Raw genomic sequence first — 13,645 nt, 5'->3', positions numbered from 1 at the left:
TGGCTGTCAAGGTCCTGAGTCCCTATGCTCCCCCGCCCCCATGGCCCTCCACTGCAGCCTTCCCTTCCTGCCCTGGGGAGTCAGGCAGGGAGTGGGGCTGGCTCCTGAGCCAGGCCCGCCCTACCTCGGGGTAGACTCCAATGAGGCTCTCAGCCTTGGTGTAGAACTCCTCCTTGAGAGAGATGACGATGGCCTGGAAGTTGCAAGTCGACTGCTCCTTGATGTAATTTGCCACCTGTGGGAGGGGCCGCCAGGCACTTAGCAGGGCTGAAACCCTAACACTCCCTTGTGTTTTCCAGTCAGAACCAGAGGCAGAGGGTGGGGTAAGGGGTGGAGGGTAGGGGGAAGAGAGCCTGAGAGGCCACTGAATAGCACGGCGTGGATGGATGGCCCTGGGCCCAGCCTCCCGGGCACAGAGAGCAGGCAGCAGGAACGGCTAGAGCACACTCAGGAGTTGCTCCCTGAAACCCAGCCCCAACCTAGGGGCCTCCCTCCCGGGCCCCACTTTCCTTGCACCCACCTTGCCAATGTTGGTGTTATCCAGGGCAGCATCGATCTCATCCAGGACGAAGAAGGGGGCTGGCTTGTAGCTGGGAGGGAACCAGTAGGTGAGCTGACACTGATGGGGGCAGGGGTGAGGCAGGATAGCCCCAGGGCCCATCTCACAGGCCAGCATCACCCTCCACTTCTTCAGAGACTAAAAAACCCAGGTCTTAATGTTGCCTGAGCCCCAGAAGGCCAGTTTACCAACTGAACCCTCTTGTGCAACCAACCTTGTGCTCCAGGATTCTATAGAACCAGGAGAAGACATGGTTCTCTCCAGAGCTTCCAGACCGGCTGGGGAGATAGAGCTGTCCTAGGCTCTGACCACTCTGTCCAAGCTACCTGGAGGTCTACCCCACCCACCTGCACCATGCTGTTGTGGCTTCCTGCCTCTTGGCACATGTGGCACCCAGCTGCCTAGAACACCTCCTGGTGTCTTCGGCTAACTTCCACTCATCCTTTGCATTTCCTGCTCAAGTGTTACCTGCCCTCGAAAGCCTTTCCTGGCCACCCACACCCTCCCCCACGCTGGGTTGGTGTCCCTCCTCTGTGCATCCACAACATACACACTCACCCGGTTACAACACTTAGCTCACTGTTTACACATCTGGCTTTCATTAGACCATGAGCTCCTCAAGGACAGAGACCATGTCTGACACATCTGTGTCCCTAATCCCCCAAGAGTCTGGCACAGAGCAGCCCTCAAGAAATGCTCACTGAATGATGCTGTACAATCAAGTATTAAGTTGTGGGGGTCAGATTCAAGTATTACTGGCATTCAGGAGGGGGAGGTCAGGGTATGCCACAGTTGGTCAAAGCAGGCTTCCTAGAGGAACAGGAGGAGGAAAATGAGATGTGAAGGCATGGTGATGGTCAAGCTAGATTTGCATAGAAAGGGCTAATTAGCCAGCAACCATGTAAGCAAAAGCCTGGTGGTGGGACTGAATACATGCGGGGGCCAGTGAGGGCATGCTAAGTAGATGAGGGTGGATAGGAAAGACAGGTCCAGGAAACCAAGGCCAGATGTGCTGTAGTAGGTAGGGAAACAGGGACGCAATCCAGATTCCACCAGAACATCTTCACCTCTGCAGATCTCTGCATGTCCTTAGGCACCAGAGCCTCTGGTGGCCTCAGTTCAGTCTCTCCGTCAACTGCCCTGGGAAGAGCAGCCTTACCTGTGGATGGCAAAGAGCAAAGCCAGAGCCGCCACCGTTTTCTCCCCCCCTGACAAGTTGTCCATAGGCCGGAAGCGTTTGCCAGGAGCCACACAGTTATAGTTGATGCCATCCAGGTAGGGCTCCTCGGGGTTCTCGGGGCCCAGGAATGCCTAGGGAGAAGGCAGATGGGTCAGAATCTGGGTCTGGTCTAGATGAGGACAGGGACAGGAGGCCTAAAGGGCAGGGCAACGTGATGGTGGGGGCTAGCTGGGTAAGGGACTCCAGCCTACCTGGGCACTGCTGTTGCGGGATAGGGCCTTATAGATCTCATCGATGTTGGTGGCCACAGATTCAAAACAAGCATTGAAGCGGTCAAAGCGCTCCTTCTTGATCTGTTCGAATGCCTGCTTGGCTTTCTTGGCTCGCTTTCGGGCTGCCTCAAACTCTGCCACAAGAGAAAGACAGGTGACTCCTCAGTGCCCAGGCTCTGCCAAGGCTGAGGATCACGCCCTGGCAAGAATGACCTGTAAATGACAATTCACAGAGCAGGGACATCCCAAAGGGAGAGGAATGTTTGGGAAGGACCCCAGGAAAATGGCCCCACAACCACTTGTAACCATTGGGCAGGCCACACAGCACAAAGGAAGAAACATGGGCCCGGAGCCACACAAACATGAATTCTACCCTGGGCTCAACCAGCAACCAGCTGTGTGACCTTGGGTAGGCCAATGACCCTCTCTGAACCTCAGCAGTTTTCTGCTCTGTAAGACAAGTGTGGTAACTAACCCCTACTGTTTAAGGCTCTTGGGAGTTTCCAGAAAGCAGATAAAAATGGGAGCTACTGTGATGTGTAACAGGCCCTTGCTGTAACTTCAGCCTTCTGTCTTCACCTTAGACAGTAAAAGTAAAAGGGGTAAAAAAAATCTTACCATCTGAGGTCTCCTGGAACTTGTCTCGGACACTTTCCAGCTTCTCCATGGCTTTCATGTTGGGGGCAGCAATACGCTGGAGTACACTTTGCTGCTCATTCAGCTTCTGCTGCAGTGTATTCATCTCCTGTTTGATCTCCTCCTCAGCCTGGGCATCCTGTAAACCCCAGGCCCAATGACATCAAGAGGGGCCAGGTCCCTGAGCTTAGGCCCCCACAAGAGATGCTCCACTAAGCAGGACCTGAGCACTTGCTCCATGCTGAAGGCAGGTTCTTCTTCCCTAGCACATCTCCTCCCACAAGGTCCTACCTACAGCAACCATTCCCACCATCCCTGGAAATTACAGGCTGATGCCACTTTCTCATCTCTAGCCCTTCCCCCAGGCCGTCAACCTCTCTGTCTCTCAGGAGGAGCAGCTGGTGGTGCCCCTTTCTGGCTCTCAGCCCAGGCCATGAGCCAGCACCATCCCAGGGTGACCTAGAGGCTCCCACACAGGCTGGTATGGACTCCACCTACAGCTCCACAATGAATAAGGCAACTCACGCTTTCTGCTCAGATCACCACATCTGAGCAAATTCCATTTGAGTTTGGTTTTAGGTCTTATAGATATTGCAATGCATGTCTGGGCTTGTGCCTTTCTGCCACTTTAAGTCAATAAATATTTACTGAATGCCTTCCAAATGCCAGGCACTGGGGCCCTCATATCCCGTGAGCCATGGTTCCTGTGCTTACAGAGCTCATGGACTCACAGAGGAAGGCATATACGTAAACAATCAGAACACTGCACAGTGAATACCAAAACAATGATAAACAGATGGTGTAGGGTCAGCACATAAGGGCACCTAACTCAGACTCTGGGACTAGGGAAGGCCTCCAGGAGTATGCTTAAGCTCAGGCCAACGGGATGAAAGTGAGGACAGAGAGAAAGAATAGCCTATGCAGACAGGAGCATCACATGCAAAATCAAGGATATGCTCATGGTTCATTCAAGGAAATCAAAGCAATTCAAAAAAGTAATCAGTTTTAATAAATTTCAAAAGCCAAAAAAAGGGCAATTCAGTACGGCAATAATAGCAACTGTGAGTGTGCATGTGCACACTCAGGCAAGGCTGGAGACATGCAGAAGCCTGATGATAAAGGGCCTTTTAAGTCTTGTAAGAGGTCTCGACTTCATCTAAAGGGAGGTGAGGTACCACTGAATGACTTCAAGCACAGGAAGGACATGAATACACACAAATGTATACATAAATACATATATTTTAGAAAAGCCCTCCTATAGAGCTCTATATACTGTTAAGAAGTAGTCTCTCGCATAGGTTATAATTAAAATATGCAAATATGCAAGGTACACAACAGACTGCTGCTTTTTATCTAAGAGAAGGAATATGAGTGTATTTACATACAAATATATTTGTATTTTTAAAATACAACAAAAAAAGGATAATCCAAAAACTAATTAAAATGATTACACATAGCAGAAGGGAGGCAAAGGGGACAAGAAGGAAAGTGAAACTTCTCTTTTGTACCTTGTATTATACTTTCAGCTTTAGACCATAGGAAAATTTTGCAGAATTATGAAAAAAATTAAGTCAAAATGTGAAAACCACAGGGCCAAAAAACTGTTGGGAACAAGATATTCACAAGATACCAGAGAATCCCCCTAAAGATTACTTACTACTTACAAAGGTATGAAATCTGGCAATCGATACCTTAACAGAGGATCAAGCTTAACATCATGAATAGTGGGACATCCTCACATTACATATCTCCTGGCATGATGCAATATAGAGTACACAGCATCACCAAAGAAATATTCTGGCCAAAAAATTACTTAACCCAAATCCATCAAGTCTCCAGACTAGATAAAATTTCCAATTTATAAGAAACACAAGGATAGGTGGAACAAATTAAACAATAATGAAAGGAAACAGAGGCGCCTGGGTGGCTCAGTGGGTTAAGGCTCTGCCTTCGGCTCAGGTCATGATCTCAGGATCCTGGGATGGAGCCCTGCATCCAGCTCTCTGCTCAGCAGAGAGCCTGCTACCCACCCCCCCAACCCTGCCTGTCCCTCTGCCTACCTGTGATCTCTCACTGTCATAAATAAATAAAATCTTTAAAAAATTAAAAAAAAATGACAGGAAACAAACATATCCATAACACAGCCATTCAAGACAACACATAGACTCTTCGAAAGATCAGTGTCATGAAAGAATGTGAGGGGACTGCTCCACATTAAAAGAAACTAAAAAGATAGAACACCCAAAAGCAATACATAAACCTTGACTGGATCATAGCTTAAAACAAACAATTATAAAAAACACTTCTGGAACAACTGGGGAAATGTGAATATGGGCAGTATATTAGATATGAAATTATTATTAATTTTCTTAGGTGTAATATGGAATTACAGTTATGGAGCAGAATCCCTTGTTCTTAGCATGCTGAAATATTTAGAATTGAAGTCTGTAACTTCCTTCAAATGGTTCAGCAAAAACAAAAGTGTAGTGTGGAAGGAGGGAATCAAGAGAGATGGAGAGAGAAAAAACCGGAAAAAATGTTCATTGGTGAATCTACAGTGAAAGGTATATGGGTGTTCACTGCACTGTACTTTCAATTTTTCTGTAGGTTTGAAAATTTTCAAAATAAATTTGGACAAAGAGGTCAAAATGCAAAAATGAGCAACCCCCTTAAAAATGAAAAACTAAACAAAGAAACATGACAATATATTAAGCTGGTTAAACACTCAGAGAATTCTTCCAAATTACTTTAAAATATAGGAACATGGGGGCGCCTGGGTGGCTCAGTGAGTTAAAGCCTCTGCCTTTGGCTCAGGTCATGATCCCAGGGTCCTGGGATCGAGCCCCGCATCGGGCTCTCTGCTCAGTGGGGAGCCTGCTTCCTCCTCTCTCTCTGCCTACTTGTGATCTCGGTCTGTCAAATAAAAAAATAAAATCTTTAAAAATATATATATATATAGGAACATGGCTGGCCATATACGCCCAATAAGCTATTAGCTTAACGGCAAAAAGGACCTCAAGGAAATCTTCAACAGCATTCATACATAAGTTGTGACTAATAATACCTCATTGTGATTTTCAAACTATTATATACAGAATAGGATAAAGTAAAATATGTTAATTATGTTAATGTTGCTAGGAACCAAGATCTTTAGCAAGAATAATTGGGGAGACTCAACCATAAAATCAATGATGTTACACTGTGAAAATTACAATTTCAATTAAAGTACCAACATAAACTCACATTTTTCCTCCAAAATAAAAAAATGCACCTTGTAGCCCAGTCTACTGAAACATTCTAGAAGAACTGAGCAACCTAGCAGTCATGAGCACTCTGGTGTTCAGATGGTAGTTGCTAAACAGCATTTCCCACTACAAGAAGTCAGAACTTCTCAGAGAGAAATGGCTAATGCCAGATCTTAAGGATGAGCCTGGACATACCAGAAAGCAGTGAAGACATAAAAGCCTGTAAGAGTTGTGTCAAAATGATTCAGAAGCCAAAGGTTCCCACCGGCCTAAGATGCAACTTGATCAACAAGAATAACAACTACAACAGAGTACAATACATCTCACGTGTTTAAATCCATTAAGTTCAAAATGACACAAAAACAATTCAGTGAACAGGGGCGCCTGGGTGGCTCAGTGGGTTAAGCCTCTGCCTTTGCTCAGGTCATGATCTCCGGGTCCTGGGATTGAGCCCCGCATCAGGCTCTCTGCTCAGCAGGGAGCCTGCTTCCCCTCCCCCTCTGCCTGCCTCTCTGCCTACTTGGGATCTCTCTCAAATATATAAATAAAATCTTTTTTTTTTTTTTAAAGATTTTATTTATTTATTTATTTATTTGACAGAGAGAGATCCCAAGTAGGCAGAGAGGCAGGCAGAGAGAGAGGAGGAAGCAGGCTCCCTGCTGAGCAGAGAGCCCGATGCGGGACTTGATCCCAGGACCCTGAGATCATGACCTGAGCCGAAGGCAGCGGCTTAACCCACTGAGCCACCCAGGCACCCTATAAATAAAATCTTAAAAAACAAACAAACAACTCAATGAACAGATCTTGACAATGTCAGAAAACTAGCTCATTATTTTATAAGCTAGTAAAATAAGAGAATCAAGTGCATATATATCCACCTTTCCTATATAAACAGTACCCCAGGGTAACCTAATGACTAATAAGAGGAAATCTCTCTTCAGAGTATTCCAGTTAATAAAAATAAAGTAAGAAGATCACCATTTTGCAACGACAGACAAATTAATCAATTGAGGCAATAACCACAACTGCAAATCATACAAAAAGAACCATAACCAGACATCACCAACTTCCTGATAGGTGTTAACAATGTCACTTATGAGGCAGTCTTGACCAAAACAAACCCCCAAACTTGAATCTAATCAAACCTCTGGATCTGAGCTGTCTAATACAGTAGCCATAAGCCCACATGTGACTACTGACTTTAATGATTGTTGACTGATTTAAAAACTGATATTCAACTTAGTTTCTAGAAAACTTTTAAGTATATCTGTAACAAACTAGGGTATGTGGTTCTTTTTTTCTATTGTAAATTTTAAGATAGCTAAATACATACCACTTCTTGGCTAAGATCAAGTGTAAGATAGCTAATTACAGATCAAATATATCTGAGGAAAATACAGCATCCAAATTGAGATATGCTAGAAGCATAAACAGATACTGTATTTTCTTAGTATCTGTTTCTAAGTTTCTTAGACTTAGTACAGAGAGACTGTCAAATAGCTTATCAATAATTTTTATGTGTTTTACACTGAAATAATTTCTGGATATACTGGGTTAAGCAAAAATACAGCATTAAAATAAATTTTACTTTTAAAAATAGGACATGTGGATCATATTATATCTCTATTTAACAGCACTGATCTAACTACCCATTTATAGGAACTACAGGGATACCAGAACTACTTTTGTGCTTTGTTCTTGGAGAACATCAAAACAAATCAGAGGATACAGGGGCGCCTGGGTGGTTCAGTTGAGTGTCTGACTCTTAGTTTCAGCTCAGGTCACAGACTCAGGGTCATGGGATCAAGCCCCATATCGGGCTCTGCACTCAGCGCTGCGTCTGTCTGTCTCTCTCCTGCTCAAGTGCATGCACACTCTCTCTTAAATAAATAAATAATCTTTTAAAAAAAATCACAGGATACACTCAACAAAGTACAGAATGTGGAAAATCCTTCAGGAGAAATGAGCCAATTTCTTTTAAAACAAAAAATACTGCAAAGAAAAATAAAAACTGACGGAGGGGCATCTTATACAGTAGTCCCCCTTATCCACGGGGTATATTCTAAGACCCCCCCCCCGTAGATGTCTAAAACCATGAACAGTGCCAAAGCCTATATACTATGTTTTTTCCTATACATACATACCTACAATAAAGCTTAATTTACAGATTAGGCACTGTAAAAAACTAACAGCAATAATGCAACAAAACAATTGTAACAATATACTGTAATAAAAGTTACACGAATGGACTCCCACTCAAACTCTTAACTGTGTAATCACCCTTCTTAGGAAAATATGAGATGATAAAAAATGCCTACATGAAGAGATGGAAGTAAGCTGAATGACATAGTCACTGTGACATAGCACCAGGTAGGCTACTGACCTTCTGAAATAGGTCAGGAGGAGGATCATCTGCTTCCAGACTGTGGTTGACCATGGTAACTGAAACCATTGAAAGCAATGGCACAGACAAGGGGGATTACCATTCATTAAATGAGACTTAAAGGACATATCAACCAACTACCTCACACCAGTCAGAATGGCTAAAATTAAGAAATTAGAAAATGACAGATATTACGAGGATATGGAGAAAAGAGAACCCTCCTACACTGTTGGTGGGAATGTAGGTTGGTGCAGCCACTCTGAAAAACTGTATGGAGGTTCCTCAAAAAAGTTGACTATAGAGCTATCCTACAACCCAGCAACTGCACTACTGGGTATTTACCCCAAAGATACAAATGTAGTGATTGGAAGGGGCACGTGCACCCCAATGTTTATAGCAGTAATGTCCACAATAGCTAGAAAAACTACGGAAAGAACACAGATGTCTATCCATCAACCGATGAAAGGATAAAGAGAAGGTGGCGTGACACAGAATATTACACAGCCATCAAAAGTATAATCTTGCCACTTGCAATGACGTGGACAGAACTAGATGGTATTATGCTAAGCGAAATAAGTCAATCAGAGAATGACAATTATATGATCTCTTTGGCATGTGTAATTTAAGAAACAAGGCAGAGGTTCCTAGAAGAGAGGAAAAAATTTAAAAAAACAGGGAGACAAACTGTAAGAGACTCTTCATAAGAAACAGGGGCACCTGGGTGGCTCAGTCAGTTAAGTGTCTGCCTTTGGGTCAGGTCATGATCCCAGGGTCCTGGGATCGAGCCCCACATCGGGCTCTCTGCTCAGCACAGAGCCTGCTTCTCCCTCTGCCTGCTGTTCCCTCTGCTTGCGCAAATAAATAAATAAAATACTTAGAAAAAAAATCATAAGAAACAAACTGAGGGTGGCTGGAGGGGAGGAGGGAGGAGGGATGGGGTAACTAGGTGACGGACTTTAAGGAGGGCACGTGATATAATAAGCACTCGGTATTATATAAGACTGATGAATCACAGGCCTGTACCTCTGAAACCAATAATACATTATATGTTAATTAAAATTTTATAAATGTTTAAAAAAAGAGACATATCAACCAATCTCTGTATCAATCATCTATCTATCTATATCTGTCATCTTATTTGACTCCCAATTCAAGCAAGCAAACTGTGTGTGTGCATGACAATCAAGGAAATGTGAATATTAATTATAATACTAATAATAAGAAATTATTTTATAATATATAGCTCTAATATGAAGGAATTAATTGGGTTTTCGGTATGATAAAGATCCTAAGTAATTTTCAGAATTATCTCTTTTAGAGATACATGCTGAAATATTTACAAGTGAAATGGCATGATGTCCAGAATTTGTAGCTAACCCTTGAACAAGGGGTTGGGGAACCAGCCCCCCACACATTCAAAAATCTACTTACATATTAACTTATGACTCCCCCAAAACTTAATTACTAATAGCCTCCTGTTGACTGGAAGCCTTACCAGTAACATAAACAGTGACTAACACACACTGTAAAGTAAGCTAGAGAAAAGAAAATGTTATTAAGAAAATCCATTTATAGTACTGTGCTATATTTGCCAAAGGAAATCTATGTATAAGTGGACCTATACAGTTCAAACCCATGTTACTCAAGGGTCGACTGTATTTTTAAATACAGGGGTGGGGAGAGAGGAGGAAGTGGATGGGGTGCACATAAAACAAGTTTGTCCATGAGATGATAACTGTTGAAACTAGCGATGACTACACAAGATAGCATTGTGCTATTTTACTTTTGCATGTGACATTTTCCATAATAAAAATCTAAAAATAAGAACAACAAAAAAAATCAACCTGAAGTGGCTCCTACTGGACAAGGATGGGACAATATGAACATCAAGAAGAAAAATGACTCTGACAGAGTTATCAAAATACATTTAAACAGTTACGTTTACAATAAATACAAATTAAAACCAGTAATACAAATTAAAACCTTACTGGTCATCTTTAAAGGTTACAAAGCAATTGATTCATTCTGAAAGCTGGTAAATAAAAGAAAAGAATGAAGCATTTATCCTATTTTTTTCTGTACTGGCTGTATTTCAAAAGAAACGAATAGTTGATATGGGAAAATTCTTTTTAGAATTCCAATAAACAAATGGAGAAGGAATGGAAGAATTAGAAAATTAACATTTTGTAACCCTTGATAGAGCTAGGCAACGTGATTAAGAGCTGTTAAAACTGGGGTGCCTGTGTGGCTCAGACAGTTAAGTGTCTGACTCTTGATTTCGGCTCAGGTCATGATCTCAGGGTCCTAAGATCAAGCCCGACATGGGGCTCTGTGCTCAAGGAGGAGTCTTCTTGGGATTCTCTTCTCTCCCTGTCCTGCTGACCGTTCCCAACCACCCCCAACTCAGCTCACACATTCATGCCCTCAAAGAAAAAAAAAAAGAACAACTGCTAAAACCAGCCTGTAAAAAAGCTGACAGGGAACTTCATAAAAATTGACGGGCTAGAGGCACCTGGCTGGCTCAGTGGGTTGGGCCTCTGCCTTAGGCTCAGGTCATGATCTCAGGGTCCTGGGATCGAGCCCCGCATCGGGCCCTCTGCTCAGCGGGGAGCCTGCTTCCTCCTCTCTCTCTGCCTACCTCTCTACCTACTTGTGATCTCTATCTGTCAAATAAATTAATTAAATATTTTTTTTAAAAAATTGACAGGCTAACAACACCTGAACCTGATCATTAATAATTTTTCTCTTAACTTTATATTATGTAAATTTTCAACAAACACAAAAAAGCAGAGAATACAATACCCACCCCATGTATGTACGTATTACCCAGCTTCAAAAATTATCAACTCATGGCCAATACTCTGCCATCTATACTCAATTCCTTTCTATCTTCAATTATCCTAAAGCAAATCTCAGACATACTACTACGTCATCCACAAATACTTCAGTATGTATCTCTAAAATGGTTTCTGAATCTCAGCACTACTGACACTTTGGACCAGATGACTCATTGTTATGAGGGCTGTCCTTTGTGCACTATAAGATGTTTAGCAGCATCCCTTCAATCTACCTACGAGACACTGTCAGTTAACCGATTATGACAAGTGGATGTTCTAAGTGTCTACAGACATTACCAAATGTCCCCTGGGGAGGCAAAACCCATGCACCACTGAGAACCACTGTTATAAAAGATAATACTTAAAAAATAAAGCCACAATACCATCATCTCCCCTAAAAATATTAACAGCTATTTCTGAACATCATAAATTCTTTGGTCAGTGTTCAAATTATCCTGATTGTTTTGTAAAAAAAAAAACCAAACCAAACCAAACCAAAACTTCACAAGTTTTTCAAAGCACGTTTCAAATAAGGTACACACATCACAACTGGCTGATCTATCTCTTAAGTCTCATTTAATGGATAAATTCCCCTTCCTCTTTGCAATGTATTCACAGAAATGCCACATATTCCAGTTGATTCATTTGGCTCTTACTGTCAATAAAAATTTTTCCTCTGTTTAATTTCTTTCCTCTGATTTATCCATGGAAGAGACCAGGCCCATAGTTTCCGTTTGGATTTAGCTAACTGCATGCATCCCTGTGTTTTAATTTAACACGTTCCTCTGGCACTGGTGTTTCATATAATTGGTGGCTATAAAAGCTTAATCAGATCCTTACTTGAGTTTTTGAATATTTCACAGGTAATGTTGAACACTGACCAAACTTAGTACAAAGATCATGAAATGATATTCAATGTCAACTTATGCAACGCAAAAGAAAGTTCACAAGTAGACAGCACTACTTATGTATTCCTGCCAAGAATAAACAAAAAATGAACCAAATCCAATCACACCCTAGATTTAAGTACCAATTCACAGGAAATACAGGGAATGGACGAACACGTTAAATAACATCATAGGACATAATCAAGCCAAATTCAGAATGTAGAAAATTATACACGACCAATGACCCAGTTTCTTCCATAAATAGGTATAAAAAAATAAAATGATATAAGAAAATGGTACAGACTAGAAGAAACCACTTTTAATACATGAACCTCCCTTGAATCCTGATTTAGATACACAGACTATGGTTTTTTTTTAAATGGTATTTATGGGATATTTGTGCAAATCTAAACACTTACTGAGTATTAGGTGATATTGCAGTTAGTCTTCAAATTTTTTTGGTATCATATGGTTATGTTTTTTAAAATGTCCTTCTTTCTAGAGATATATGTGGAGGTAATTATGAATGAAATGTTACCCGGAATTTGATTTAAAATATGCCAATGTGAAAGGGAAGGTATAGAAAACAAGATACCATGTGTTGCTAGTTGTTGAAGCTGTATGATGGGTACTAAGGTTCATTATTCTATTTCTGTGTATGTTTGAAATTTTCCATGATTTCTTTAAAAAATCTTGATTTCTTTAAAAAATCAAGTCCCCCAGCTTTAAGGATGGATGGGAAAGCATCAGGACGTGTTTAGGAGTTCCTGCAGTAGGCTGTGTGAGAGGTGAAATGGCCTGTACTAGAGAGAGGAAACAAATAAAGTAGATGGATATTTCAACAGCTATTTAGGAGGTATAATGGATAGGGCTTGGTAATTCAACGAATATGCCAAGTGAGAGAGGGAGTCAAGGACAAGGCACAGATTTCTGGTTTGAATATGTGGCTGGCACCAAGGACAAAGGGCAGATTTGCGGAAGGCTGGCACAGCCTAGCATAGCACACATGGCAGCTGAGGCCAAGGGGGTGAAAAAGATACCCCGGATGCGAGAATGCAAAAAGTGAGAAGGGAGGAGCACCTGGGACAGAGAGTGAGGAGTACCCAAGGCCCATCTGCTCACTGTGAAGGTCTTTTGTGTGTGTACCTGGGCTGAGATGTGTACATGCGTGCAAGGGGAAGACTGGCAGTAGGCAGGAACGGGGGCAACTGATGGTGGTGATGTAAGATGCACCTGTGTTTGTGTGCATAGTCGGGGAGACCCTAAACCACAAGTCCCTCCCTTCCTTGCCAGCCCGCCCTGCTTTCCAGCCATGGTCACCACGGGGCACTCGGGTGGACTGACTCTCCCTTTGAATAGCTGGGAGGATGTCGCTGCCCTCATGGCTGATCCTCACCTTCAGATCTTCACACAGGTCACCGTAGTCAATCTCAATCAGGGCCTCTCGTGCATAGATGCTGGAAGTTCGCTGGGAACCACTCACAGAATCCTCTCCCTGGGAGCTACCCTGCAATGGTGAGAGGGAGAGTCCAATGGAGCACACTGGCCACAGAATGCCCCTCTAACGGGGTGGGAGGAGGGGAGGGACCCTTTCCAACCTTCAAAGTCTTTGCAAAGCACCTCACTAGAGCACCTGTGGCAGGACA

General features: G+C 42.7%; 1 protein-coding gene across 4 annotated transcripts in view; it reads right to left on the bottom strand.

Moving 5' to 3' along the window:
• Positions 1-13,645, bottom strand: part of SMC1A (structural maintenance of chromosomes 1A) — a 49,355-nt gene that overhangs the window by 16,340 nt on the left and 19,370 nt on the right. For 2 of the 4 annotated variants that reach the window (XM_082717549.1, XM_082717548.1), the window contains 6 exons: positions 13,396-13,506; positions 2,630-2,786; positions 1,991-2,145; positions 1,719-1,870; positions 521-590; positions 125-235 (listed from right to left, as the gene is read on the bottom strand). In XM_082717549.1, coding sequence (XP_082573675.1) covers positions 125-235; positions 521-590; positions 1,719-1,870; positions 1,991-2,145; positions 2,630-2,786; positions 13,396-13,506 — 756 coding nt within the window. The remainder of the gene's footprint in view (positions 1-124; positions 236-520; positions 591-1,718; positions 1,871-1,990; positions 2,146-2,629; positions 2,787-13,395; positions 13,507-13,645) is intronic. The other 2 variants (XR_014307171.1, XR_014307172.1) reach the window with 1 other exon arrangement.

The sequence above is a fragment of the Mustela nivalis genome (assembly GCF_964662115.1).
Source record: "Mustela nivalis genome assembly, chromosome: X".
Classification (NCBI taxonomy): Eukaryota; Metazoa; Chordata; class Mammalia; order Carnivora; family Mustelidae; genus Mustela; species Mustela nivalis.
The sequence above is the reverse complement of the archived record's forward strand: the minus strand, read 5'-3'. Positions and strand labels throughout refer to the sequence as shown.